The sequence below is a fragment of the Phodopus roborovskii genome, unplaced genomic scaffold (genome assembly GCF_943737965.1).
Source record: "Phodopus roborovskii unplaced genomic scaffold, PHOROB, whole genome shotgun sequence".
Taxonomy (NCBI): domain Eukaryota; kingdom Metazoa; phylum Chordata; class Mammalia; order Rodentia; family Cricetidae; genus Phodopus; species Phodopus roborovskii.
This window is the reverse complement of record NW_026126549.1, coordinates 19,843,197-19,868,618: the sequence shown is the minus strand read 5'-3', so window position 1 is coordinate 19,868,618 and position 25,422 is coordinate 19,843,197. Positions and strand designations below refer to the sequence as shown.

Below are 25,422 nucleotides of genomic sequence, written 5' to 3'. Positions count from 1 at the left end.
TAGGTATTCTGTAGTCCTTTACAAGAGACAAATGGAGTGCCTTAAACAAGTCCTGTCCTGTCCTCAAAGTTAAAGATACTGACATCGTTCTCTGTCCAATGGAAATCCATGGTGAAGTGAGAGCCATGGCAAGTGAAGGGTTATAATTACTAGTTATCCTTAATGGAATGCGGACAGCAGAAGAACACCGAGACCAACACTGGGATATGAACAACAGGTCTGCTCCGGATTACCATTCTAAATTCTTTCAGTTAAACCCTGACAGGGACATGGCCCATTTTTCAGGGAGTAAATCTAATGCCCCTCTGAGGACCAGCCACCCATTTCACTGGGATGGAGTTAGGCTGCTACTCAGTGTGCAGGGCTCAGTGAGGGAGACAGACTTACTGGTGTCAACAGAGAGAGCAAGTGGAACAGCAGTTACCCTGTGCTCCCAGTCCTGGCCTGGCCTCCACTCCTAGGAACAGGATTCAGTAGTGATGGGTACATCTTTATAAACACGTCTAACGCAGCAGCTTCCATACTGTTACAGAGTTGTGGTGACACAACTGTGGGTATCATCTGCCCACCGAGTGACTGTTTAAGGAAGAAGAGGGCCAAAGCTCAGTTCCACATGCTGAGTGAGCCAGATAACCTCTGTGCCCTGGTCACTTTCTTCCATAGGGCGAATGGGGGCAGCCAAGTTTTTAAAATCATGTTTCATCTTGAAGCACACGGTCACTTCGCCTTCCTCACGTTGTGGGGTGACTTTGATGAAGATGCCTACTTTGTTGGCTTTTCTGAAAGCTACAATGCTATGAAAAGAAAGGCACAGTATTAGGCAGATAGATGAGAAGTCAACCCAATCAACAAGTCTCCTAGTTATTTCATGGCACAATGGGAACCTCACCTGTGACCACCATCCTGCTGACCAGCTGAGCTATTTGTGAATTTTTATTTATTTAACATGTATAGGTGTTTTGCCTGCTTCCAAGTTGTGCATCATGTACATGCCTGGTGCCTGCAGACGCCAGAAAAGGGCAATAGATTCCCCTGGAACTGGAGTCATAGACAGTTGTGAACTACCATTTAGGTGCTTGGAATTGGACCTGGGTTCTATGGAAGAACAGAGGAAATTCTTAACTGCTGAGCCACCAGTCCAGCCCTTTATAGTAGTTATTTTATAAATAAGAAGAAAATTAAGCTTTTAAAACCCAGGCAAAGAAACAGACATGTATGTGTGCATTTTAAAGGTCTGACTCTGACACAAATTCATGTCTTTAATGTCCAATTTCTAGCATGTGGCGCTGTTTTGGAGGCCATGTAGCTGGTGAAAAGTGGGGCCCTGCTGGAGGGAGATGCCCTCACAAAGGCACACATTTGAAGGCTACTTGCCCATTTCCAGTCCAGTTGTTTTGAGCTTTCTCTGTACCATGTGACTAGCTTGTAGCCTCACCTCATGCCCCCTCTGGTAAAGGCACAGGTGAAGCCTCTGCTACCTTCAGGCCTCTCTTTCCCTGATGGACTAAAATCCCTCTGAAATCGGAGCTAAACAACCTTTTCTTCCTAAGCTGTTCCTGTCACACATCTGGTCATAGTAAAACAAAAGGACAAATCCAGGCTCCTGTGGTCTGAGGGTCACAGAAAGATCACTTACTCAGGGTCATCCTGAAAGTCCTGGGGCTCTGCCAGTTCATCATACTCTGCTGCTGCATCCTTGCCAGCTAAAATGAGCTCTTTGGGAGGCACCACCACCTAAGAGCAAAGGAGACAGACTGCAGCAGCACCACCTAGACAGAGGTGAACATCCCGTTTCTGGACACATGTATACTCCTTACACAGTCTAACACACTGCCAAGGAAACTTGAGCATGAGGATGAAGAATGGAAATGACAAGTCAAGTGAGTGCTGTTTCAGGGGTGCTGTAGGATGGCTAATGCTTACCCCAGAGACAACCTACTGCCATGGCTACAGTTGTATTCCTGGACTAGGCTGAGTAGGGTGAAGCCCTACCCTACCTGTGGGTGGCACCATTCTGTGGACTGAGGTCCTGGACTAGATTAAAAAGGAGAAAGTAAGCCGAGCACCATCTTTCATCTGTGACCAACTGCCCTAGGCCAGGCATTGTGACTGAGTCCTCCCACTGCCAGGCAAAATAAGCTTCCTTAGATTGCTCTGTTAAGACTGTTGTTGCCAATTATTTTGTTGCAATAACAAGAAGTAACTAACTAGTATAGCTTACTGAAGGAAATTCAACCAGCTCAGGGCATCTTTTTTCCTTTCTCCAACCCCTGACCCCCCTTTCTTTTTCCTATTTTAATGTGCTGTTTTTAAGATAATTTCTGGCATATCTGAAATCATCTACTTTTTTTTACTCCCTGAAAACATAAGGACTTTCTGACACTGAACACTGGGTATATTTATATTTATGCATATGGAGCACAGGTTAGATTCTTATGTTGCAAATGGTCCATACCTTGTTATCTCAGAGACCAACAGGGACCACCAGCCACAGTCCTAAGTACAGCTACCGTGCAGCCTTGCTGCTATTTGTGTGTGTGTGTGTTGGTGTGTTGGGGCAGGTGTGTATGGGGGTTAGCACATGAAAGCCTTGATCAAGGATGCATTCTGTTTTCAGTCCAACTAGACCTACTTATTATCATTATTATTATTTCTAAAAACAATGTCAGGACATGTGTCATCTCTTTCTGGAGGTGATGCTAGTGAATGAAATTATTAAAAGGCAGAAGAAAACCCACTAGGAAATTCTCTAGTGATATTCTTTGAATACAGCTGGAGATACAGGCATTCCTTCTATAAATCATGAGTCAGTACTACATAAAGTTCTTCTAAAATTTTCATCAACTTGCTGGTGGGATGGCTTAGTGTGTCAAAGTGCTTGCCACCAAGCCCAGCAACCTGAGTTAGTTCCCCTGGATCTACAAGGAAGAGCATGTGCCTATGTGCACACAGTGTGCACATATAGAAATAAATACATATACATTAAATTTTAAAAAAATCCATCAATCTGAGTATATAAAAAAGCTGCATTCCATTTATTCAGGCAAAATTATGTTCAGTCACTGCTATTTGTATTCTACATAAATAGTGGGAATGTAGGAGAGACACCAGCTTCTAAAGGGAGGTGACATCACATGAGTCCTAATGAGTGCTAAACTGCATGGGAAGGGTGTGTACAGTGCAAGATGGAGCAGGAAGGAGCAGCTCAAGGAAAAATGAGCAGTTCATGCAGCTCCCCAGAAGGAGCATTTACACCCATCAGTGCAGCCATCCTGGCAGCAGCACCTAGAAATGCTAAATTTGAGGGTCTGGAGGAAGGATACACTGAAGAAAAGAAAGCAGACATCATCAAAGAGCTGTGCCAAAGAAGGCAGACTTTTCCTGAAGTCAGAGAGCTGCACGTGATCAGAAAGCAGGTGGAGCAGCTGATGGGACGAATGGACTGGCAGCACACAGGTGATGGGCTGGGATGAGGAGAAGTATTAAAGTACTAAAGAGTGACGTCAGGTAAGAGGTTCCTGTCTGGGACCAAGTTAGAACTGAGACCTGACAGGCAGTGGCTGTGTGTTTGAGGACAAGATAAAATCAGGACACTAGATCATACACAGAAACGAGAGAATATTGTTTTAAGCCATGTCCAGTGAAGCACTGCAGGCGATGTCAGTCAGGGTCTGTATGAGGAGACAAATGCCCTTACCTTAGCAGTGCTGTTAATATTATCAGGGTCCCCCTCTTCACACTCCAACAGAGTCACATGGGTGAGATTCTCTACTGGATTTGTAAGAGTCAGGAGGACCTGGCTCTCCTGGAAAATAAAGTATCTTTCAGACATCAGCCACACTCCCACTAAAGTCCACCTTCTTAGGTGTTATACAAAACAATTCTCCAAATCATCCCCTTTCCTTCAGAGCAATAACATCTTTTGTTCCTCCACACCAGAGCATCTTAAGATGTTGCTGACCTTTCTATTTCTGTGTTAGCAACACACCTTCTGCAGTAGGTATCTCACTAAAGAAGCTGGACAGATTCTAGTTACTAGAACTCTCTGAAAGGTTTATTATCTAAATGATTAAAGCTTGCAGTTCTTGTCCTACTCTAGTTGCTGTTTAGGGAATGAAATGGAAAAAACCAAAACACCAAAAAAATCCTAAATAAAACATCATAGCCATAGGCTAGACAGAAGTAGGGGGGAAATGACACAGTAAAACTATAATTTCCAAATCCTGATAAGATGGCCATTTGCTACTCTTGAGAATGGTAAAAGAAAGAGATGCTGTAACTCTTTTCATCAGCAGCATGAAGGTTAAGAGCCAAAGAGGCTGGGCAGAACAGTCAATCATTCATCAGAAGAGGCCCTGTGGAAGAACGAGGCTATGGCACAGAAGAACCTAGCCAACTCCTGGTACTGTGTACAGATATCTGAATTAATAGAGAAGCTCCTAATGGCAGCAAGAGAAAGTTGTCTATGGTACCCAGTATTACCATCTTTCTTTTCCCACTTTTGTACCTTTATAGAATGTGCAACCTGCTTCTTATACACCCAAAGTGCTATTGGCAAGAATCCCAGTTTAAAGATACAAAGTCTCCATGTCTTTATCATTTTAAACTGCGCCTTTCCTGACCCTTCCCATCCCACCCTCACCCCCCCCCAAAAGCCACCCACATATAGACATGCAGAGACCACTGACCTAGTCTGTGTGTTGGTAAGTATTGTACTAACCTTCATGTAGCGAAGGTTGGGGATTGACATGATTCTCACTTCTGGAATATAATTGCTACCGATAAATAAAAACATGTATTAAAAAAAAAACCCAGACACATAAACTAGTGCTACAAAGAATGTTAACTAGAATACATCAAGAGAAAATGGAAACCTATAGCACCACAGCAAGAGACATGAAACCAAACTAGCAATGAGTTCTGTCTAAAATTTTAGGATTTCAGCAGGATTAGGGCTTAATGTATCACATCATATACTTTCATTATAAATTTATTTTGAGGGCTTCTCACTTACTTCACCTACAGAGTAGCTGGTTACAAGATCCAATCTCATTAACATTCTATATGGCTGTAAACACAAATTCCTTCCTACCACACACACAGCACTTCCTGTGTGCCAGGCAATATCTTAACTATTGTATAAGTGTTCATCCCAGTGTCCACTTCAACTCTGTGAGACAGGCACTTCTGCTGCTACCTCATTACAAAGAAAGAGACAATGGGCATGGGCAGGCATTCCAATCCAGAAACTCCACAGTATCCTTGCTTTTGAGGGCTGTGTTACCGCTGCTTGAATGCTTGTCTGGACTCAAAATTACCCAGGTCCAAATGTCTGTTCAGTATTTATAGACCATGATGATGCTTTGTAATAGGCATAAATGCTATGAACTTTCCCACCTGTTCTACTACCCATCTCAGTACACTGGTAATTTTATTCTTTACAACGCCAAGGTTCAAGGTGTTCAAACTTAACATATAGCTCTGGCTAGTCTGACACTTGTTATGTAGACCAGACTGCCCTCAAACTCACAGAGATCTACCTCTGCTTCCCAAATGTTGAGATTAAAAGCATGCACTACCAAGTCCCACTGAATTATTTTTTAAAAACTATTATTGTGTGTACGTGTGTGTGTGTGTGCACGCATTCGTGTGCATATATGTGGAAATCAGACAACTTAGGGAGTGGGTGGTTCTTTTTCCACTTTTACATAGGTTCCAGGGATTGGGCTCAGGTCGTCAGCTTGTTACAGAAGTGCTCAGTATTACTGAACCATTTTGCTGGCTCTCTCCACATACCTCATATACCTGCCTAATAATCTTTTTTTTTTTTTTTTTCTTTTAAATACACATCCACTGACAACCTGCAGTGAGCTAACTCTAATCACCTGTACTCCATTCAGTGAAATGTTATCAGAACCAGGGAGTAAAATGAACGTTGTTTCAGAGTACTCTTCAATTGGCTATACTTTCACTTTGGAAAAAGTCTTAACTTAGATATCTTATGATTCCGTACCACTACAGATCATATCACAACACACTGTCACTGACACAAACACATTTCTGCTTCTGTCTTCCCAGAAGCTGGGATCCCAGTATATGCCAATTTCAGGTCACACAGCCTCGATTCTACATTTATAGATGGTAATTGAGACTTCATGTAATTCAACTAAATTCAAAACCAGAATAGGAACAAAAAGACTACCCTGATGCAATTTTTCTTTTCCTTTTTACATTTTTAAAAAAGATAATCCATATTGAAAACCTCAATCAACAACCCAAAAATACTTACACAGCAACCAACTGGATTTTGAACTTGATAGATGTTGGATTAAATTCTGGCTTGCTTAAGTTGTGTTCACATTTCTTAAAAAAAAAAAAAAAAAAGGAGTACATGTCAGAGGAAAACAAGAATATACTCTGAAGATCCATAACACCATAAATGCTGAAAGAAAGTAATTACTAGAATTTTATGTTTTGTTCTGCCCAAAGGCTATAAATTTTAAAACAGAATTTATGGTACTGATAACCAACATTTATAGAATACATATGAATTATCACAAATATCATAATGTAAACAACGCATACTCTGTCTTAAGATGAGCACCACATAGGTGAAGGTACACACAGATAATGTTCTCAACAGATGATTAAAATGGGACCCAAAAAGGAGAAGTCACCTCTAATGTCAGAGACCTGTATGAATGCAATGGCATATATAATATTTTTTAAGCAGTACAAAGATTTTTCTATTATTCAGAATGCATTACTAGTGTGTCCCTTGTTTCTCTTTGCAGGGCCAATCTGCACAGGGCAGGCTAGACACACTAATGTATAGGCATATTTCATCTTTCTTTTTTCATAATAATACAAAAGGGAAATCAACACATTCTCTTGCCCTTTCCATATTATATTAATCTTGGAATTCTATCCCAGCACACACAGGAAGCTCATTTTTAATGTTCTACTGTAATGATTTCTATAACTTTAACCAGACAACTGAGACATTTAGAATATCTCCACCACTTTGTGACTGTATGTAAAGCAGCAATGAGTATTGGACACAAGTCACTTTCCAATACATAAATGTGTCAGTAAGACAATGGGAAGGCCATTCACTACTTTGACAGATACTCCCTATCTGCTAATTTCTGTTATCTGATGACTATCAAGTGGCATCTCAAAGCAGTTTTAATGCACACTGCTGTGATCGCCATGTAAGATCAAGCATCTTTCATGCTCACTAACCACAGGAATTCTCTCTGCCATATTCACTAGTTATTTTTATACTTGGGTTACTTTGCGTTTGTTTGGTTTTGGACAGGGTTCTTGGAATGCGCCACTCCCTGCTTTTGTATGCAGAATGGTAGAATCATAGGCTATGTGCCTTGTGCCCTGCTTTATACTGGACCTCTGTTCTGAGTTCTAGAGTCAGGTATACATTCTAGACACAGATCCTTCATTATCCAGACACCTTATGAATGACGCTTCTCAGTCTCTGAACATCTTATTTGTTTACATTTTTTTTTTTTTTTGGGTGGGACAGGAGCAGGTTTCACTGTTATTGTGATTAAAAAAAATCCAATTTTACTTTGTTTGTGAAACAACCCCTTACTCAGAAATCTTATATGAATAACCCCCCCCCCCCCACACACACAATTCGCCTTTTAGGTTTTCAATTTTCCTAGCCAAAAAAGAAAAAAAAAAAAAACAATTTATTTTTTTGACCCAATGTCTCATGTACCTGTGCTGGGCTTGAATTTGCTATGTAGCTGAGGATGACCCTGAACGTAACGATCATTCTGTTTCTACTTCCTGAGTACTGGAATTACAGGCATGTAGCCCACATCATTTCATGGGATACTGGGGATTGAACCCAGCACATTAGGCAAGTACACTGCCGACTGATCCACATGCCTACTACCTATCCCCCAGCAAAATTTAATAGTCTACTCTTTCCCCAGTGTGTAATGCCATAATTAGCAAACATCAACTTTTATTTATTTTTTTTTGGGGGGGGGAGAGCAAGATTTCTCTGTGTAGCCCTGGCTATCCTAAATCTCAATCTGTAGATCAGGCTGGCCTAGACTCAGAGATTCACCTGCCTCTGCCTCCAGAGTACTGGGATTAAACGTGTGTGCCACCAACTATTTTTACATGCATAGATCAGTTTCTACTCTTTGTTTTGTTACAATATATAAAGTGTAGATTTTGTGTTTATGTGGCTTTTTCTTCCTTCTTACATAAAAGTCACACACCTATCATTTATTCTGCTTTTTGTATTTAAAAAATATATACCATGCTAGCATATTTGAATAATCAATATGTATATATATAGTTTTTTTAGACAGCATTTCCCTGTGTAGCTTTGGAGGCTGTCCTGGAAGTAGCACTTGTAGACAGGCTGACCTTGAACTCACAGAGATGTACTGCCCCTGCCTCCCGAGTGCTGGGACTAAAGGCGTGTACCACCACTGCCTGGCAAATAATCAATATTATGCAAAGTTGATAGGAAAAAGTAATTGCTTATTTATTTTGGGTAGCTATTACTGTATTAATGGTGTATCCTATATCCAACATCTATGTAAACTTCATTAACATATACTATTTACTTTTACTAAAGTCTGTTACTTTTGGTTTTCTCTTATATTCTGCATTATTCCTTAATATAATTAGTATCTGCTTTTGCTTCTATTTTGCTGAATTTATTTTGTTGCTGTTTTTTATAATATACATGCTGAGCTACTAATATTTTAATTTCTTTTATGTGCAAATACTTCTGTATTTATAACTCTGTATAGCTACAAAGGCTTTACTCATAGCCTGTAAATTTTGCTAGTAAGAATTATCAACTTATAACTTAATTACATTATGATCTAATGATACACTTTCACATTTATTTTTATTTAATTCTGTGTAGGTGAGTGTCTGGATATGTGCAGGTAAGTGCAAGTACCCCTGAAGGCCAGAAGGAGGTGCTGAATCCTCTGCAGCTGGAACACAGGCCCTTGTGAGCTCCACATCAGGGTTCTGGGACTGAACTTCTCTGTAAGAGCAGTGAGCACGCTCAACTGCTTAGCCATCTTTCCAGCCCAAGATTTTCCTTATAGTCCAGTATACAGTCAAGTTTTTAGAGTGCTCTGAGTCTATTGTACAGATGTTAAGTATAATGTTTTATATACATGTCTATTTGGACAGGTTTGCCAGTGAAAGGTTCCAAATCTTTCCTTATTGATTTTTATTTGTTTGGTCTGTTTGAGATAAATATAAGTCAAAACATCCCCAAATTAAATGTCTGTTTATATACTTTTCTCAAATATTGTTTTGTGTAATTTGAGTCTATTATTTAGTATCTATACATTTTGAATGTTACAGCATCTGTGAGCTGAGCCTTTTTAAAAGTAAAATACGATGCTGGGCATAGTGGTGCATAACCTTATATCCCAGCACTAGAGAGGCAGAAACAGGAAGATCTCTGTGAGTTTGAGGCCTGCCTGATCTTCATGGTGAGTTCCAGGATAGTCAGGCCTACACAGAAACTCTATGCCAGAAATCCAAAACCAAAACAAAAAGAAAGGAAAAAAAAAGCAAAAGAAATTTTTTTTTTAAAAATTAGTGTTTGTTCAGCCAGATGTATTGGTACGTCTTTAATTCCAGTACTTGGAAGGCAGATCTCTGTGAGTTTAAGACCAGCCTGGTCTACATGAGTTCCAGAACAGCCAGAGATATACAGTGAGACCATGTCTTGAAAATGAAAAGCAGAAAAAAACTTAGTGTCTGTATAACCTCCACTGCTCTTTCCTCCTTCCTGCTGAGAATCAAACCTAGGACCCTGTGTGTGAGAGGTAAGCACTCTTACACTCTTAACCCTGAGCTTTACCCCGAGCCCATGGCTTTCTGAGACAGGGTACTGCTGTATAGCTCAGGCTGGCACTGAAGTGAAGATCCCCCTGTCTCAGGTGTCCAGGAGCTGGGTTACAGGCATGTACCACCATATCTAGCTTTATCTGCACTTTAATTCTCTTTGAATTCTTGTATTTGTGTTGTTCTAATCAGCATATAAACGAGTTGTAGTGTTTAGTCAATTTATTCAGTTGGGCATTCTATGACTTTTACTTACTTAATGAATTAACCAGTTTCAGTGTGGGCACTCCTCTCCTTCTGCCACATGGGTTCCAGGGATGAAGGTCATCATGCTTGATGGCACATGCCTTCATACACTGAACCACCTGAACTGATAATAGCTCATTCTACATTCTTAGCTTTTTTGTGATATTAGACATTATGCCATTCAGCCATAAATGTTTTGACATGCATCTCCAAAAAGATAATAATATTAAAAAAAAAACCATCCTTAGAAAAGACTAATACTTTAAGAACATAAAGAAATCCTGCTAATGTTTAAATTTCTCAGATTTTATACATTTTTGTTTTCTCCCCTCCTCCTCCCCTTCCTTCCTAGGTTCTTTTTCTACCTAAGCTTTAATTCTATATTTTGTCTGGATCAGGATCTGTAGAAGTGTACAAACTGTGCTTGACTGGTATACTTTTAAACTGTCTCAATCTTAAGATGCATTATTTGATAACATTATCCATATGTGGTTGTTTAAATAAAGTAGGAGTCAGTATTTCAGCTAATTTCACATTTCAAAGATGTGGCAGCCATGTGGGATCAATGGGTACCACACTACATTATTCAGACATGGTAGAGTCCACAGCATCACAGGATGGAGTCTAAAAGACTTCCTCCTTCCATTTTGTTTGTTTTTATAATTTACTCACAAATTATTGTTCTGTATATTCTTAAAGATTAAATTGTGTTTTTTCTTCTTTCTTGCTTTTTTTTATTTAGTTTATATTATTGTTCTATTTGTATTAGTCTAAAAGCCCTAATACATTCTTCTGCTATGCTTTTATGGGCTTACATTACATAGTCAACCTTTCGATACCATACTCCCATATCTGTAGAGCAGGAAAAACAACAGTAACTACCTCCAGAATTGTTAGGATTGACTTTATATTGGAACTTTTTAAAATGATGTGCAGACATCTGGTGTTTTCTCTGAGCTTTCTGTATTTATTACAGTGGTCAGATACCAATCATGTCTATTCTATCTACCTTTCTCTTGTACAAAATGGCAACTGTACAGGAAAGAGTATTTACCCGACAGCGCAGGGACCGTTTGATCAGAAGGTGCTTGTGTCGAGGATAGAGCTGTGAAGCAGAGACTGGCTGGAAATCAGGCTGTAAGAGGCGCTGCTGAAGGGTAGTCACTAGCAAGAAAGGTAGAAATCAGTCACTTCCAAAAATCAGACTTGTATGTGGGCAAAGTTCTTTAAGTGAGTATATCTACTTTGTACTAACAATTCCATTAAGAATCTTAAGTCCTGAGGCATGCAAGAAGCCAAAACACACAGCTGGAGAACAGAGCAGCAACAGAAGAACACGTGAAATTACCCTCTGTTAAGTTCACTGGTCGTGTGTAATAGTCTTCAGGCAGAGGTTCCACTTCAGCAACGGCCTGAGCTGGCTCAATCTTTACCTCTTTCTGGTCTTCTCCTTCTCTAAGGCTAAAAAATGAGAGGCAGTAACTTCCCAAGGGTCCACTAGATTGTCCTCAAAGTCCTTTTCAATAACTGAAGTATTCCTCTAACATAGAGTATCTTATAAGTTTGGGCCTTTTCTAAGTCTAAGAATCTTTCTCCTATTGGTAGCTTAAAAAAAAAAAAACAAAAAAAAAAAACCTTTAAACATGCATTTGTTATTTGCTATTCTTGGTTATTTAATGTCTACACTTACGAAAGTCCAGCAAGTGTACTAATGGATGCACCAGCTCGTGGTCGCTGAAGCCTGGTTCCAAGACTGTACTTGTCCTAAACAAAGTTCAGAAATTCCCATTAGAAAGGTCAGTTTATACCTCCTATTTATTGAAAGCAAGAAATAGGAGAGGATAGCATGAGAAGCTAGGGGGATAAGCAAAAAACTAAAATGAAACCAAAACTAATAAAACCAGAAAGCTACTAAAAAAGATCTACTTTATTATTCTATTCTTAGAATAAGCAACACAGACACTAAAACTACAGTAAAATAGTAAAAGTGGACCATACATAAGCTTTTAATACTAGCCTAAGCACGTCCAAGAATCAGAAACGAGAACTTACCACTACATGAATAGTGTGTTGCTGTAGAGCCCCCAAATAGCAGCAGGTTATAACAGAGACAAAAAAGAAAAAAAAGAAAAAAAAGGAAAAAAAAAAAAAAAAAAAAAAAAAAGAAAAAAGATGAAGCATAAGATAAAAGCAAATGCATACAACCAGCAGGTATATGGGAAGGCTGGAAGGATCGAGCAGTTAGTTTCAAGTCCTGTCCTAATATGTAAGCATGGATATGCTGATCAGGCCACTGGACTATTTGGGAACATTCCCTTACTTCATTGGTAAGTGTAGGTGCTATTCCTAGATTTACCTTACCAATCCTAATGTCTTTAGTGGCCTAACTAATTGTCCAGGAGATATTGGATGACAAGTTATCTAATCTTCCAGATCTTATTTCCTCAAGTGTACAATGAGGGAATGCTATCAACATCACAGCACTGTTGTAGGGATTAAATAAAACAGTATACATTATATACTTAACATAGTGCTCAACATGTCATACCATTCAATAAATGTTATTTATTCAATGTCAACATGTTAGGGCTCAAGCAAGTAGAAAGAAAGCAAAATGTTTTGTGAGAACAAATGAAACTCGGGGATAACAAGAAAAACTCAAAAATCCCAATTCTTGCTTCTGTCTAGTAGTTATAAGCTAGCAGAAAATGACATCTATGAATCATTTCTAAGAACAACTCCTCTTGTGCATATCTCTGCTTATTTAACCACACAAACGTGCTGTGCAAGGCTCGGATGCAGTCAATGAAAGAGTGCTTGCCTACAGAGGTGAGGTCCTAAGTTCAATCCCCAACAGTACCACCACCACCACCACCACCACAAATAGTGTGCATGTGTCAGTGATTTCCATCTTGAAAAAAAGTGAGGCTGGAAAGGCGTCAAAATAAAAACAATGAAAGATTAGAACTGGGAAACTAGAGTGCCATAGGTATGGGTAGAATAAAATCTACCTCCACCCCACCTCCTTCTTCTTTTCAATCGTTCTGTAATATGCAAAAACAGTAAACAGTAAACTAAAAATTTAGGTAGTAACTTTGGTAGGAATAATAATGAAGTGATGGGGTAAGACAGATAGATGCCCCTACTAAAACACAACAAAATTAAATAAAATTAATGACCCAAAAGCACAGCTGTGGGCTTACACTTCTGTATTTAAGAAACTGCTTTTGAATCCAACTACAGAAATCTAGGAAATCGCCATTTTCTAAAATGGCCACTATTCTGATGCCTTACAGGCCTTGTGAAATGTCTTTCTGTGTCAAATTCTCACCGAAAATGCCAAAGGCATATAGTTTCTACGCCGTGCTAGTTTCTTGCGATCTCGTTCAACCTTTTCCTTCTGAGCAAGCTGCTGGTAATATTCAATCAACTTATTCATCTGTTAAAAAAAAAAAAAAATCAAAGACTATTTGTCTCATGAAAAGACTAACAAAATCAATCAATTGCATTGACTAGAAATAAAATGAATAAAGGAACTGGAAAAGTTATGAAGTGGTAAGTTTTTTCCTTTCTTTTTTCTGTAAAGAGGATTTTTTTCTCTTTAGAGTGTTTTCAGAATTGAAATCTTCACATCCAATCACAAGATACATGGGCTGTGGTGGAGTCAATATGTGCTTCATATTTCACTGCCTACCACACTTAGCCTTCTGTTACTTTTTAATTTTTTTTCATCATAAGGCAGTATGCCAATTATAAAAATTCAAACATGAAGAATAAAACACAACCCTACCTTATCCTTCGTGTTGAAGGTAACTTTTCCTTTCAATTAAGTAACCACTATTACCAGTCTTATCTTTCTGACACACTTACGAACATAAATACACTTTAAAACACCCATGTATAGATATAGAACTTGCTCCAAACCACAAAGTACTTTATTTTTTTTTTAATGTAAAAGAACATAAAATATCAATTTTTTTTTCATTCCAAGTATAATGGACTTCCCATACATCTGATCTACCTCTCTATTACTAACACATCTACCTGGTTCTTTGCAAAGGCTGGCTCTCATTACACAGAACAAATGTTCTAAAAGATATTTAAACTTACAAGAGGACATAATTCTTTCCTCTATATTCAGCAGCAAAAAAAAAAAAAAAAAAAAAAAAAAAAAAAAAAAAAAAAACAACAGATTTACTTTATGTATATGGTTGTTTTGACTACATGTATGTCTGTGTATCATGGATGTGTAGTGCCTTTGGTGGCCAGAAGAGGGTGGTGAACCCCCTATGTCCTGGGTGGGATATTTTTCTGTCAACTTGATACAAGCTAGCAATGTCTTTCAAGAGACATGTCAACTGAGAACTGCCTCCATCAGATTGCCTGTAGGCAAGACTGTTGTGCATTTTCTTGATAAAAGATTAATGTGGGAGGGACCACATTGTTGTTTCCCTTATTAGTATTTTCAGAATTGAATGGAAATCTTCACATCTAACCAGAGGATGCACAGGCTGTGGAGGAGTAGAGAAGATGTGTTCCATACTTCACTACCTACCACAACCAACATTTTGGTACTGTAGGTAACACCACCCTTGAGCAGGTGGTTTCAGGGTGAATAAGAAAGTAAAACAAGCAAGCCACCGGGCAAGCCAATAAGCAGTGTTCCTCTATGCCCTCTGCTTTAGTTCCTGCCTTGACTTCCTTCAGTGATAGAGTATGACCTGAGAGTTGTAAGATGAAATAAACCCTTTCCTCTCCAAGTTGCTTTTGGTTATGGCCTTTATCAGAGCAACAGACAACAAACTAAGGCACCCTGGAAATGGAGTTACAGAGCGTTATTAGCTGCTGTGTAGGTACTGGGAATTGAACCCAAGTCCTCTAGAAGATTACCCAGTACTCTCAACCACTAAGCCATCTCTCCAGTTCATCCAATTAAAAACAAAACAACACTAATTCGGGGCTGGAGAGATGGCTCAGTGATTAAGAGCATTGACTGCTCTTTCAGAAGTTTGGAGTTCAATTCTCAGCAACTACATGATGGCTCAAACATCTCTAATGAGATCTGGTACCCTCTTCTGGCCTGCAGACAAATATGCAGGCAACACTGTTATGTATAATAAATATATATATTAAAAAAAAAAAAAAAACAACAAAACTAATGTGATCCTGTCACCTCCTTGCTTTTAAACATTGAAAGGCTTCTCAAACTTTTTGGTCTACAAAGTCAACCCTCAATACCATTTTCTATTTGCTGATATCACACTCCATTTCAATCACTCTCTTAGCTATTACATACTTTGTTTCCTCTACCCACAGGCTGTTCCCCTGCTTGAAATCTTTCCCCTCTGTGTCTAGCATCTCCAGATAGCAGCATAATGCTCACGTTGACCTCATTATTTGAAATTTCCAAGAAATGTTGACAAGGCACAATTTTTTCCTCACATTACTTACTGTAGTTTTTATTTTACCTGGAGAGAATTTTTTTTCCCTTTCCCAGCAGATAAGCTTAAGAATCTGCATATATATGCATGCTCATTTGTTTATACACACCCCATCAGACATGCTGAAGATCTCACACTCACACACACCCCTATGTATAAATACTTGTTCATATATGCATGAATTTCTATAGGTGAGCATTTACAAAATACATACAACAAAGACTTGAAGCCTATATCAACCTACATTACACTTTGGTACACTCTCCCCAGATAACTGCAGTGTTTTTAATTTTTGCTGATGGTATAGGTGGAAAACTGTAAATTCCTGTTTAGTCTTCACTTTGACAGTGTAGTATGCATGCTGACAGCAGTTCATCAGTTCCCTATGTTGCTCTAATGCAGGGGTTTAAAAGGCCAACTGTAGCACATACTGCACAAATGTTTTCCATGACTTTAGTCAGGAGGAGAAGCATTGACTTAATGCCTCTCTGTGAGTAACTGACTCCACAGCACAAATACAGGCCCTCCTCAGCATGAGCCACAACCACCACCTCTCCATATTTAGTCATCTGTGGCCTAAGTTCTTGTACTTACCCGTTGTGTGTGAGGATTTTCTGGTTCTTGCCAACCGCCACTCGCTAAAAAATAAACATTAAACAGTAATTTTACCTTTTTATTTTTATAAAATGTCACCTGTAGGGACATAAATTGAAAGCACAGAAGCACAGAATTTCCAAGAAAGAACACTCATAGACCAGTATACACAGAAGAGTACTCTCTCTCCCTCCCTCTTCTTTCCCCCTTCTCTTTTTCTTTCAAGTATTAGGGACTGAATCTAGGGCTCTGTTCACATTCTACCACTGAGCTATATTCCAAGCCCTTTAAATAGCGCAGGTAGTCAAGCCTGTACTGCAAAAGCTTCTACCCAATGAGTCATCTCACCAACCTTGTTTCTAAAACATCTGAGACATAATCTTGTTAAGTAGCCAAAGCTGGCCTTATTCTGTATCCCACGCAAACTTAGAATTTGTAATCTTCTTGTCTCTGGTTCCCAAGTAGCTAGGATCACAGGACTAGGCTATCAAGCCCAACAATAACTTTCTCTCTCTCTCTTTTTTCGAGACAGAGTTTCTCTGTATTGTTTTGGAACCTGTCCTGGAACTCGCTCTGTAGACTGGCCTTGAACTCACAGAGATTCCCCCCTGCCTCTGCCTCCCGAGTGCTGGGACTAAAGGCCTGTGCCACCAACGCCTGGCTACATTGTTTCTTTAAATATAACAAGGTTGATAATGACCATTAACAGCACCAGTGTCTGAACCAGGCACCAGAAACAGCACATTTTTCTTCCTGTTCTCATAATACATTTTGAGGTAAGGTATGCTGATTGTGCCCATTTTACAGATGAGAAATCCAAGGCACAGAACAGTAAACAGATCTAAAGTCACATAGCTAGTACGTGGTAGAGACAGGAACCAACTCCTGTAGGCAGGATCAGGAAATCCTACTCATTTGTAGGCATGATCCAAATTCTGAACAAGTGGCACTGAAGCAACTGGATCTACACAAGCAAAACAAAATCCCCCAACTCAAAACCCGTACAAACCTCAAAATCCTTGAGCATAAAAAAAAAAGTACAGGACTTACCTGAGAAACAGACAACAGACTGAGACCTAAGGGTTAAAACTCTAATTCTACAAGTACACAGAGTAGATTTTAGCAAAACTTGATTATACAAAAGTTTATAGTACAAACTATAAACACACATGCACACACAAGGAACAATAAGAGGCAAAAGGAACCAGATATGGTAGTATTGTCTATAATACCAGAACTTTAGAGGTGGAGGTAAGATGAACAGGAGTTCAACACCAGCCTGGGCACGAGACCCTATCTTTTAAAAAGAAACAAAAGACTTGTAGACACTTTGCTAAAGATGCTATATGTGTGACAGATAAGAAAGAAAACACAAACTAGTCAGGTATGGTGGCTCATGCCTGTAATCCTAAACACTGGAGGTTTAGGTGGGGGGGGGGGAATCACCATTTCTTTAAAAAATATTTTTTAGAATAAAAAGAAAGTATATTATGGTAAAACAAAAACTAACACATCAGAATTGGACAAAACAAATAAACAGAAAGAAAAGAGCCCAAGAAAAGGTGCAATAATCAGAGATCCCCTTGTTTGCAAACACAGGAATCCCATAAAAACACTAAACTAGAAGCCATTTCAAGACCAGTCTGGGGTATAGTGTGAAACTGTCACAAGAACAAAATAAAATACAAATGAGAAGACTGCTAGCAGTTGAGAATACTTGTTGCTCTTGTAGAGATCTAGCACCCATATGGAGGCTGGCAACTGTCTGTAGCTCCAGTTCTAGAAGATCTAACATCCTCTTTTGGCCTTCATGGGCACTGCATGAATGTAACACATCCAGACAAAATACCCAAATGCAAAACATAAATAAACAGGCTGGACAGATGGCTCAGCAGTTAGGAGCTCTGGCTACTCCTCCAGAAGACCCCGGTCTGATTCACAGCACCCACATGGCATCTCAGAACCATTTGTAACTCCAGTTCTAGGGGATCTGATCCTCTGTTGACAGAGTGAGACATGTCTCAAAAAGTAAATAAGGTCAGTAGGAAATGCTCAGCAATTAAAGGCAGTTGCCACTAATCCTGAGGATCCACACTGTAAAGAGAATCAACTCCCCAGAGTTGTTCCCAGGACTCCAAACAGGTATGCACACACACAAACAAAAAAAAATAGGAGTCATCAAACTGTTCTCCACGATGGTAATATGAGAATTACCCAGTGTCTGACTAACACGATATAATCAGATTTAAGAAATATTTGAGGAGCATCATTTTCCTAATTTGTAGCTAGATGAATACCTTTTAAGATGATCACTTTTATGTTTAATTATGAGAATAGTTCAAATCCTTTACTGTGCTCTTTTTGACTCTCTAAAAATTGATCCATAAGGGTTCTTCAATTTTTGTGTCTGTTATTCCTGAGTCCTGCTCTTGTAAGTCCTGCACTTTTAATTTTTGTCCATGTTTTTTTGAGGCAGGGTTTCACACAGCCCAGGATGGCTTTGAGCTCCATATGCAGGCAAAAATGACCCTGAATTTTTGATATTTTTGCATCTACCTCTGAAATGTGGGGATTACATGTGCAAGCTATAACACCTGGTTTATGCAGTGCTGGGAATTGAACCCAGGGCTCCATAAACTACATCCCTAGCCCAAGAAATAAGTTAAAAAAAAATGGTATGGAGTTTGATTATAGTATTAGATTCATAAGAGCTACTTTACCAACTCTAAGAAAACTGAATGGTATTAGTCTGTGACAAAAAGCAATGATCCATAATTGTGAGGATATGGGTACATAGAAGGCTTACTGACAACCATTCTGAACTTAGGTTCTACAGTCCAACAGACACAGAGCTGATGGTCTGTGGGGAATTACAGCATTGACAGAAGAACAAAATCTCATGTTCAAGTACACCTCACTTACCTACTGATTTGTCTGCCATGCCCACATCTCTAGAAGTCCATCGACAAAATCCACAGGCCAAGTAGTAGGCTTTCTTCATGGTGGTTTTGGCTGGATCATCCGGAAGCTGTGTGGAGATGCTTGTTGCCCGGGTGGAAAGAGTATGCATGCACCCAGGACAGTCAAAGCAGTTGGCACATCTGTGACATGACAAACGCAACCATTCAGTCAGCTAATACTTATTAAGCACCTACTATGTGCTAGACATTGGTTTAATTCAAGATCTTTTAACCTTTTTCTACTTTTGAGCTCTTTCACTGAAGAAGTTTTTCACATAATCTCTAGTATATATTGTAAAACAGGTACATAAGTAAAACATTTACTGCTAAATTAAAAAAAAAAACCAAAAACAATTGTTATAATTTTACTATTTATTAAAGGTAAAAGCAAATAAGTATGCTTGTTTATTTTATATAGTGAACTAAATCTTTGCTAAATAGTTGATAATGCAGGATAGAGAATCTTTAATGCTTTTCAGAGTTGATATATTGATTTTGTAATTGCCAATACTTTACATAAATACATAGTATAAAATGACATAAATGTGTTTAGAGTCATTTCAGAAATTGTTGGAAATTCTGTCCTAATCCCAAGCCAAAATGCATTTAATGACTTTTTTCGGTATGTATAGGAAATTTTCAAATTTGAGTCTGCAAAATAGTAGGTTTCCTTACACTTGGTTTTTGTTTACTCTACCCCAACCTGTATAATAATAATAATAATAATAATAATAATAATAATAATAATAATATAATAATTCTGCTCAAGAGAGCAACTCAAATCAACTTTTAATATCAAACATTCTTATACAATAGAAACCAAAGAACCATAATTTGATACATGCTGAGGAATGATGGTAGAAAAATGTCTTTGCTTTCTATGATCAAGCTAATATATTTGCATGTGGCAAAAAAACAAACAACAATAGCAACAAAACAAAACCACCCCCTGCAATTCCTCAGCTACAATAGTCTCAACTGGGAGCTGGGGTGTTTTAGGCAGCACTCACTGGGGACTCAGGAATGCCAAGTCCACTGGCTGTGTGCAGAGCCAAGGCTATAATGAGGTAATGCAATGTAATATGGACATGCCCCACCATAAACACCTCATTTATTACATGTTGACTCTCAGATTTTGTTTCAGAAACCTTTTACCTCTGCCAACTTTGTAAAGTCCTCACATCTAGTGATATGAACCCATACACGGTCACAGTGCACAGTTAAGGAAACTATGGTTCAAATGTTAGGAATTCAAAGACTCTCAAGAGGAAAATAAAATTTTTTTTCTGGGTATTTTTACATTCCAGAAGTGTTATATGTTCACTTAAAAACAAAACAATTATCACCAAAACTTGTAACAAATTAGACCCTAATTCCATTTCCTCTATAGAGGAAAAAAAAAAAAAAAAAAAAAAATCACTGTTTCTAGGTGAAGTTTACTATTCCACATGTTTTTTATGCCTATGCAGGACACAGAGATTTTTAAGGAAAAGGCAAAAGTCACAGTTTGTGCTGTAAGAGAGATAGAATGTTGTATGACAGAAAATTCAGAGTCAACAACATAAGCAACTATGAAACTGGATTTGGAAAATTACTGTTTGACTGCTGTGCCAGAGATCTGAAAGGGGCGTGGTTCAGAGTGGGGCACTTGCAGGGAACAGATCACCATGGAAGGGGCATGGTTAAGAGTGTGGCACTTGCAGGGAACAGATCACCATGGAAGGGGCGTGGTTAAGAGTGTGGCATTTGCTGGGTTTTCTGTTCACTCCTTGAGATGCATCAGATAACATTTCCCTTTGGAAGCCCTGGATCCTGGTGCCTTTTGCTGTTTGTTTGAGACAAAGTCTATGTAGCTCAGCTTGGTCTTGGATTTGTGATCCTTCTGCCCTTGGCTAGGATTACAATTGTGAGCAACCACGCCCAGTGTTGTCAATGCTCAGAAAGCCCGAGACAATCAAGATTTCACCTGTAGTCTTAAACAATCTCAATTATCTGTTACTGACTGTTAGTCTTCAAATAAGGGAAATAACACCACCTACCTTACAGAGAGTCACTTGAAAAAGTCAGTGATAAATTAATGTACAGAAAGCACACAATGCAACACCTACTTCTCAGGAGCTATTTCCTGGAGCAGGAAAGACAAACAACAGTGGCTCACAACCACAAATGAATATGGCTGGTAACAAGAATTTTCACCCCAACCTAGCACTGGTTAAGAACACATCTAGCAGCCAGGTCTTGGTTCTTAAAGTCCTCCCATAAAAGAACCAAGTTTCTTCAAGAAATAAATTCTAAGTTAGAGGCAGAAAATATACAACTAATCTTAAAATACCTTACAGTACTATACTGGTAGGAAATTGATCAAGTAAATAGAACAAGACAACACTCTCTCTTCCAATGATAGAGGATATGGGGGTTCAGGAGAAAAGTAAAAGAGCTCCCAGTGACCAAAGATGGAACATGCAAGGCAGAAAACCAACAAAATAAAGCAGCATCACAGACCAACGCACAAAATAGATATTCATGAGTAACAATTAAACAGAGAAAAGAGGCAGAATACAGAAAAGGTCCCAAACCACTTATGTAGCTAGACTTTGAGAGGGGAGTCGAACTCCCTACTCTTACCCATTTTCCTGTCTAGTGAGAAAACATCATAGACACTGAAGGGCAGAACCAGGATCCCTCCAGACTTTTAAACTCACAACCAGAGAAACAGCTCCAACCACAAGAAACCTATGGTGACATAACTAAAAATCAATCCTGCTTCTTATGTACTATTGTCAAAATTCTTAAAAGTTTTCTAATAAAGATACTTTATTAAAAAATAAAATAAAAACCAAGTAGTGGTGGTCCATGACTTTAATCCTAGCACTCAGGAGGCAGAGGTAGATGGATCTCTTGAGTTTGAGGCCAGCTTGGTCTACACAGTAAGTTCTAGGAATGCTGTTTCAAAACAGAAACAAACAAACAACCCCCCCCCCCCAAATCCCCAAACACACATACATCCACCCCCACACACCTACCCTTAGGCAACGATAATGCTAATACAGGAAGACATTTAATCCTGTGTGTTTTCTTATTCATTATTTAAAAGCACTGTGTAATCCCAGCACTTAGGCTGGAGGAATCAAAAATTGAGGTCTGGTCTGACATAAAACCCTGTTTTGGCCTCAGTGCCCACAAAATTAACAACAAATGGGAAACAGAAAATCTGTCCTGTTCTTACCTATTTTTTTTTAATTTGGCTTCAGCTGATGGCATGTTTTCTAGGCAGCTGGGACAATAATGTGAGTCCACCTATGAGGAAATAAGTTTAAAAAATTAGAGAAAAGAGAAATTCATTATTAAAATAAGAGATACCTACCAGAAGGCAAGAAATGACCGATCTGGGGAAAACATAGAGAAACACGTGGGCTGTTTCCAACTAAGCAATTCTATCTGTTGATGTTAGTTTTTAATTTGTTTCTCTTTTAATCCTTTTTCTTTCTTGTATATTTTCTGTTCCCTATCATCATTTTATGTCCGCTGTGTCAAGACCTTTTATCTGATATGTCAAAGGTTCCAAATGAGTAACTCTACAGTCTAAGGAATCAATTAACAATGCAAATGTAAAGCTGTGAACAACAGTTTGGCTTGATTTCACTACAATAACTCAGCAATACCTTTGCTGAGAGACATTAAGTAGGGTTGGAAGAGATGGCTTGTGATTAAGGGCATTTGCTGCTCTAGCAGAGGAGTGGGGTTAGATATTCAGCACCCACATGGTAGCTCACCCTTAGCTTTCTTCTGACCTCCACAGGCAGGAGGCATGTACATGCAGGGAAGGCATTCAGTATTTCATCTTCTAAAAAAAGTAAGGTAGCTCTTAAAGACAGTAAGTTTTTCTTATTAGTGATATATTTACTAAGTATATATAAAAACTTACATAGTTACAATTAGAGACCTGATTCTTAATTTGTGTGTGTGTGTGTATGAGTGGACATCAGAGATAATTCTCAGATGCTACAACCTCAAATACTGCCTCCTGTAACCCCCCCCCCTTTTTTTTTTATAAGGAAGGGTCTCTCATTGGCCTGGAGCTTACCAAGTAGATAAGGCTGGCTGGTCAGCAATAGGATTATGTGCCATTGTGCCTAGCTTGTATGTGTGTTCAGGGATCCCGGGGATTGAACTCATGCCTTCATGTTTGTAAGTATTTTACCAATTGAGCTATCACCTCAGCCCCCAAATGAGAGACTTCCACTTATTATCTTACATTTGTTTTGTGCTCATGTGATGAAGTAGTTGGCTTGACAGGTAGGTACCATAGCTCATCTCATGGGGGGATGCCCAGGATAGCTCCCAGGAATTGGTTCTCTCCTTCTACCATGTCAGTCCTGGACCCAACTCAGACTGTCAGGCTTGGCAGCAAGAGACTTTACCTGCTGAGCCATCTCCAGTTCCCTCTTTGCCAGCCATAGACTTTTTAAATAACAAATAGAATAACACAATAATCTTACTGTGCTTTACTCAAAACACCGTCTAAATATTTGATCCACTCTTTTAAATATAGACCTCATAAGAAAGTATTTTATGTAATAAGTAGATTTTGTTTGATAATCTTATATTCTTTGATTTAACCATTCTCTCTCTCTCTCTCTCTCTCTCTCTCTCTCTCTCTCTCTTTTTCTCTCTCTGAGACAGGGTTCTCTGTATTGCTTTGGAGCATGTCCTGAAACTAGCTCTGTAGATCAGGCTGGCCTCCAGAGATCTGCTTCTGCCTCCTGAGTACTGGGACTAAAGGCTTGCACCACCAACGCCCAACTAGTTTAACTATTCTTAATATTTTGGCAAGTATGCCCAATAAGATAAGTATAACGTGTAAAATGGTTAACACTACAGGACACATTTTAACATGCATTTTTTCCCCCAGGGATCTTAAGTTTCTCATTCAGATCTTCATTCTCACTTCTAAACAACTATGTGACTTATAGGAAACATTTTGTGTTTGCTTCTTAACCTGTACATTTAGGGGTGGAGGTGTGAGTCTCGACAGTGTTTCACACTGAAGCCGGACTGCCCTAGAAATTACTATGCAACCCGTGTTGCTTGGAATTTACAGGATGCCTCCCTGGTGTTAGGATTAGAGGCCTGAGTCACTGCAATACAGCTTTTCTTTTTTTCCTTCAAGCAACAACATGCACCTTCAATAGCTGGACATGGTAGAGTATACTTATAATTCTGGAACTTGGGAGGTGAAGGCAGGAGTTAAAAGCCAGCACTGGCTACACAGTAAGCTTGGGGTTAGTTTGGGCTACATGAAAACCTAACTCATCAACCCCTACCCCCATCTAAAACCTCCCAAACCCAAGCCTCCATCTTCATTAGCTGGAAGGATTATGCAAAGCCTTTGTCACACAGTTAAATACAGAATAAGCGCAGCCATCATTTCTATTAGCGTTTTCACCAGACTGTGAGATTCTCAACAGTAAATAACTTCTGTCAAAAGCTGCAAAAGGGTTGGGACTTGGTTATTAGGGCCCGTTTTATTTTAAAACTGAACGATTCTATTCCTATGACCAACTGGGCCCGTGAATAGAACTCTGAGCTTCTTTTACCACAGACTACTCTGTTTGCTACTAATTCAACTTATCACAGTCTTCTTGCTTCAGTCCTTGGCCTGGCTAAGGAAACAGGGTCAGCAGTTTGGACAGGGCCCCGGTTCTGATTAAAGGAGGGTCAGGACTGGCCAGAAGGGTGGGCCACGAGCGAGAACGGCTGCCCGCTCCTCCCACGAACGATGAGAAAACAGTTTTCTCTGCCTTTCAGAGACCTGCGCTAGACAGCTCCCGACCTATCTCCCAGCCCTGAAGCCGCAAGTCCCACAGGGGACCGCAGGGTCCAGAACAAATCCGTCCAGCTACGGGTAGCTCTAGAACAAGAGGATCTGCTCAGCCCCACCCGGGGCCGCCCCCTTTCCGAGTGACTATTTACAAGCAAATGAAAACGCAAACCCAGGCGAATGATGGGGCACTTGGCCAATCAGAAAGCTAGACACAATATTTCCCCGCCTCTCCCGGCGGAAATTCCCGCCAGCCGCAGTGACTGGGAAGAGCACCCCCTGCCCCGGCGCACAGTCCCCTCGGAAGGGCCCCGTTACCTCGTGCGACACACATTCCAGCGATCGCAGCTCGCTGCAGTAGCGGCAGAAGTAGAGCTGCGAGAGCGGGGCCCGAACCTTCTTTTCTCCTTGGACGAGATAGAGAACCCGCTCCGACTGCAGCAGGGACGCCATCTTGGCGAGGGAGGAGCCAACGCCCGTCGCGCCCGTCACGTGACTC

The 25,422-nt window shown here is 39.6% G+C and overlaps 1 protein-coding gene across 2 annotated transcripts; it reads right to left on the bottom strand.

Moving 5' to 3' along the window:
• Dctn4 (dynactin subunit 4) lies at positions 1–25,422 on the bottom strand. Of its 2 annotated transcripts, XM_051201058.1 has the most exons (14): positions 25,242–25,422; positions 22,329–22,399; positions 19,065–19,243; positions 16,143–16,186; positions 13,439–13,546; positions 12,160–12,180; positions 11,798–11,871; positions 11,456–11,568; positions 11,162–11,271; positions 6,290–6,363; positions 4,721–4,775; positions 3,698–3,805; positions 1,637–1,734; positions 1–794 (listed from the first exon to the last, which is right to left on the bottom strand). In XM_051201058.1, exons 1-14 carry the CDS (start codon positions 25,374–25,376, stop codon positions 581–583), a joined length of 1,404 nt encoding a protein of 467 aa, XP_051057015.1. In that variant the 5' UTR covers positions 25,377–25,422; the 3' UTR covers positions 1–580. The 2 variants fall into 2 exon arrangements, with proteins under 2 accessions (XP_051057015.1, XP_051057016.1); XM_051201059.1 differs by lacking the exon at positions 12,160–12,180 and having other exon boundaries at positions 25,242–25,421.

Bases quoted from the DNA above. Each gene is read 5' to 3' on its own strand.
- Dctn4 (XM_051201058.1), bottom strand. From the start codon at position 25,376: ATGGCGTCCCTGCTGCAGTCGGAGCGGGTTCTCTATCTCGTCCAAGGA. The intron at 12,181-13,438 runs GTGAGAATTTGA...GGGGCTCTACAG, and splicing joins ATATGCCTTTGGCATTTTCG to CAACACACTATTCATGTAGT. The intron at 3,806-4,720 runs GTTAGTACAATA...TTTATTTTCCAG, and splicing joins CCAACCTTCGCTACATGAAG to GAGAGCCAGGTCCTCCTGAC.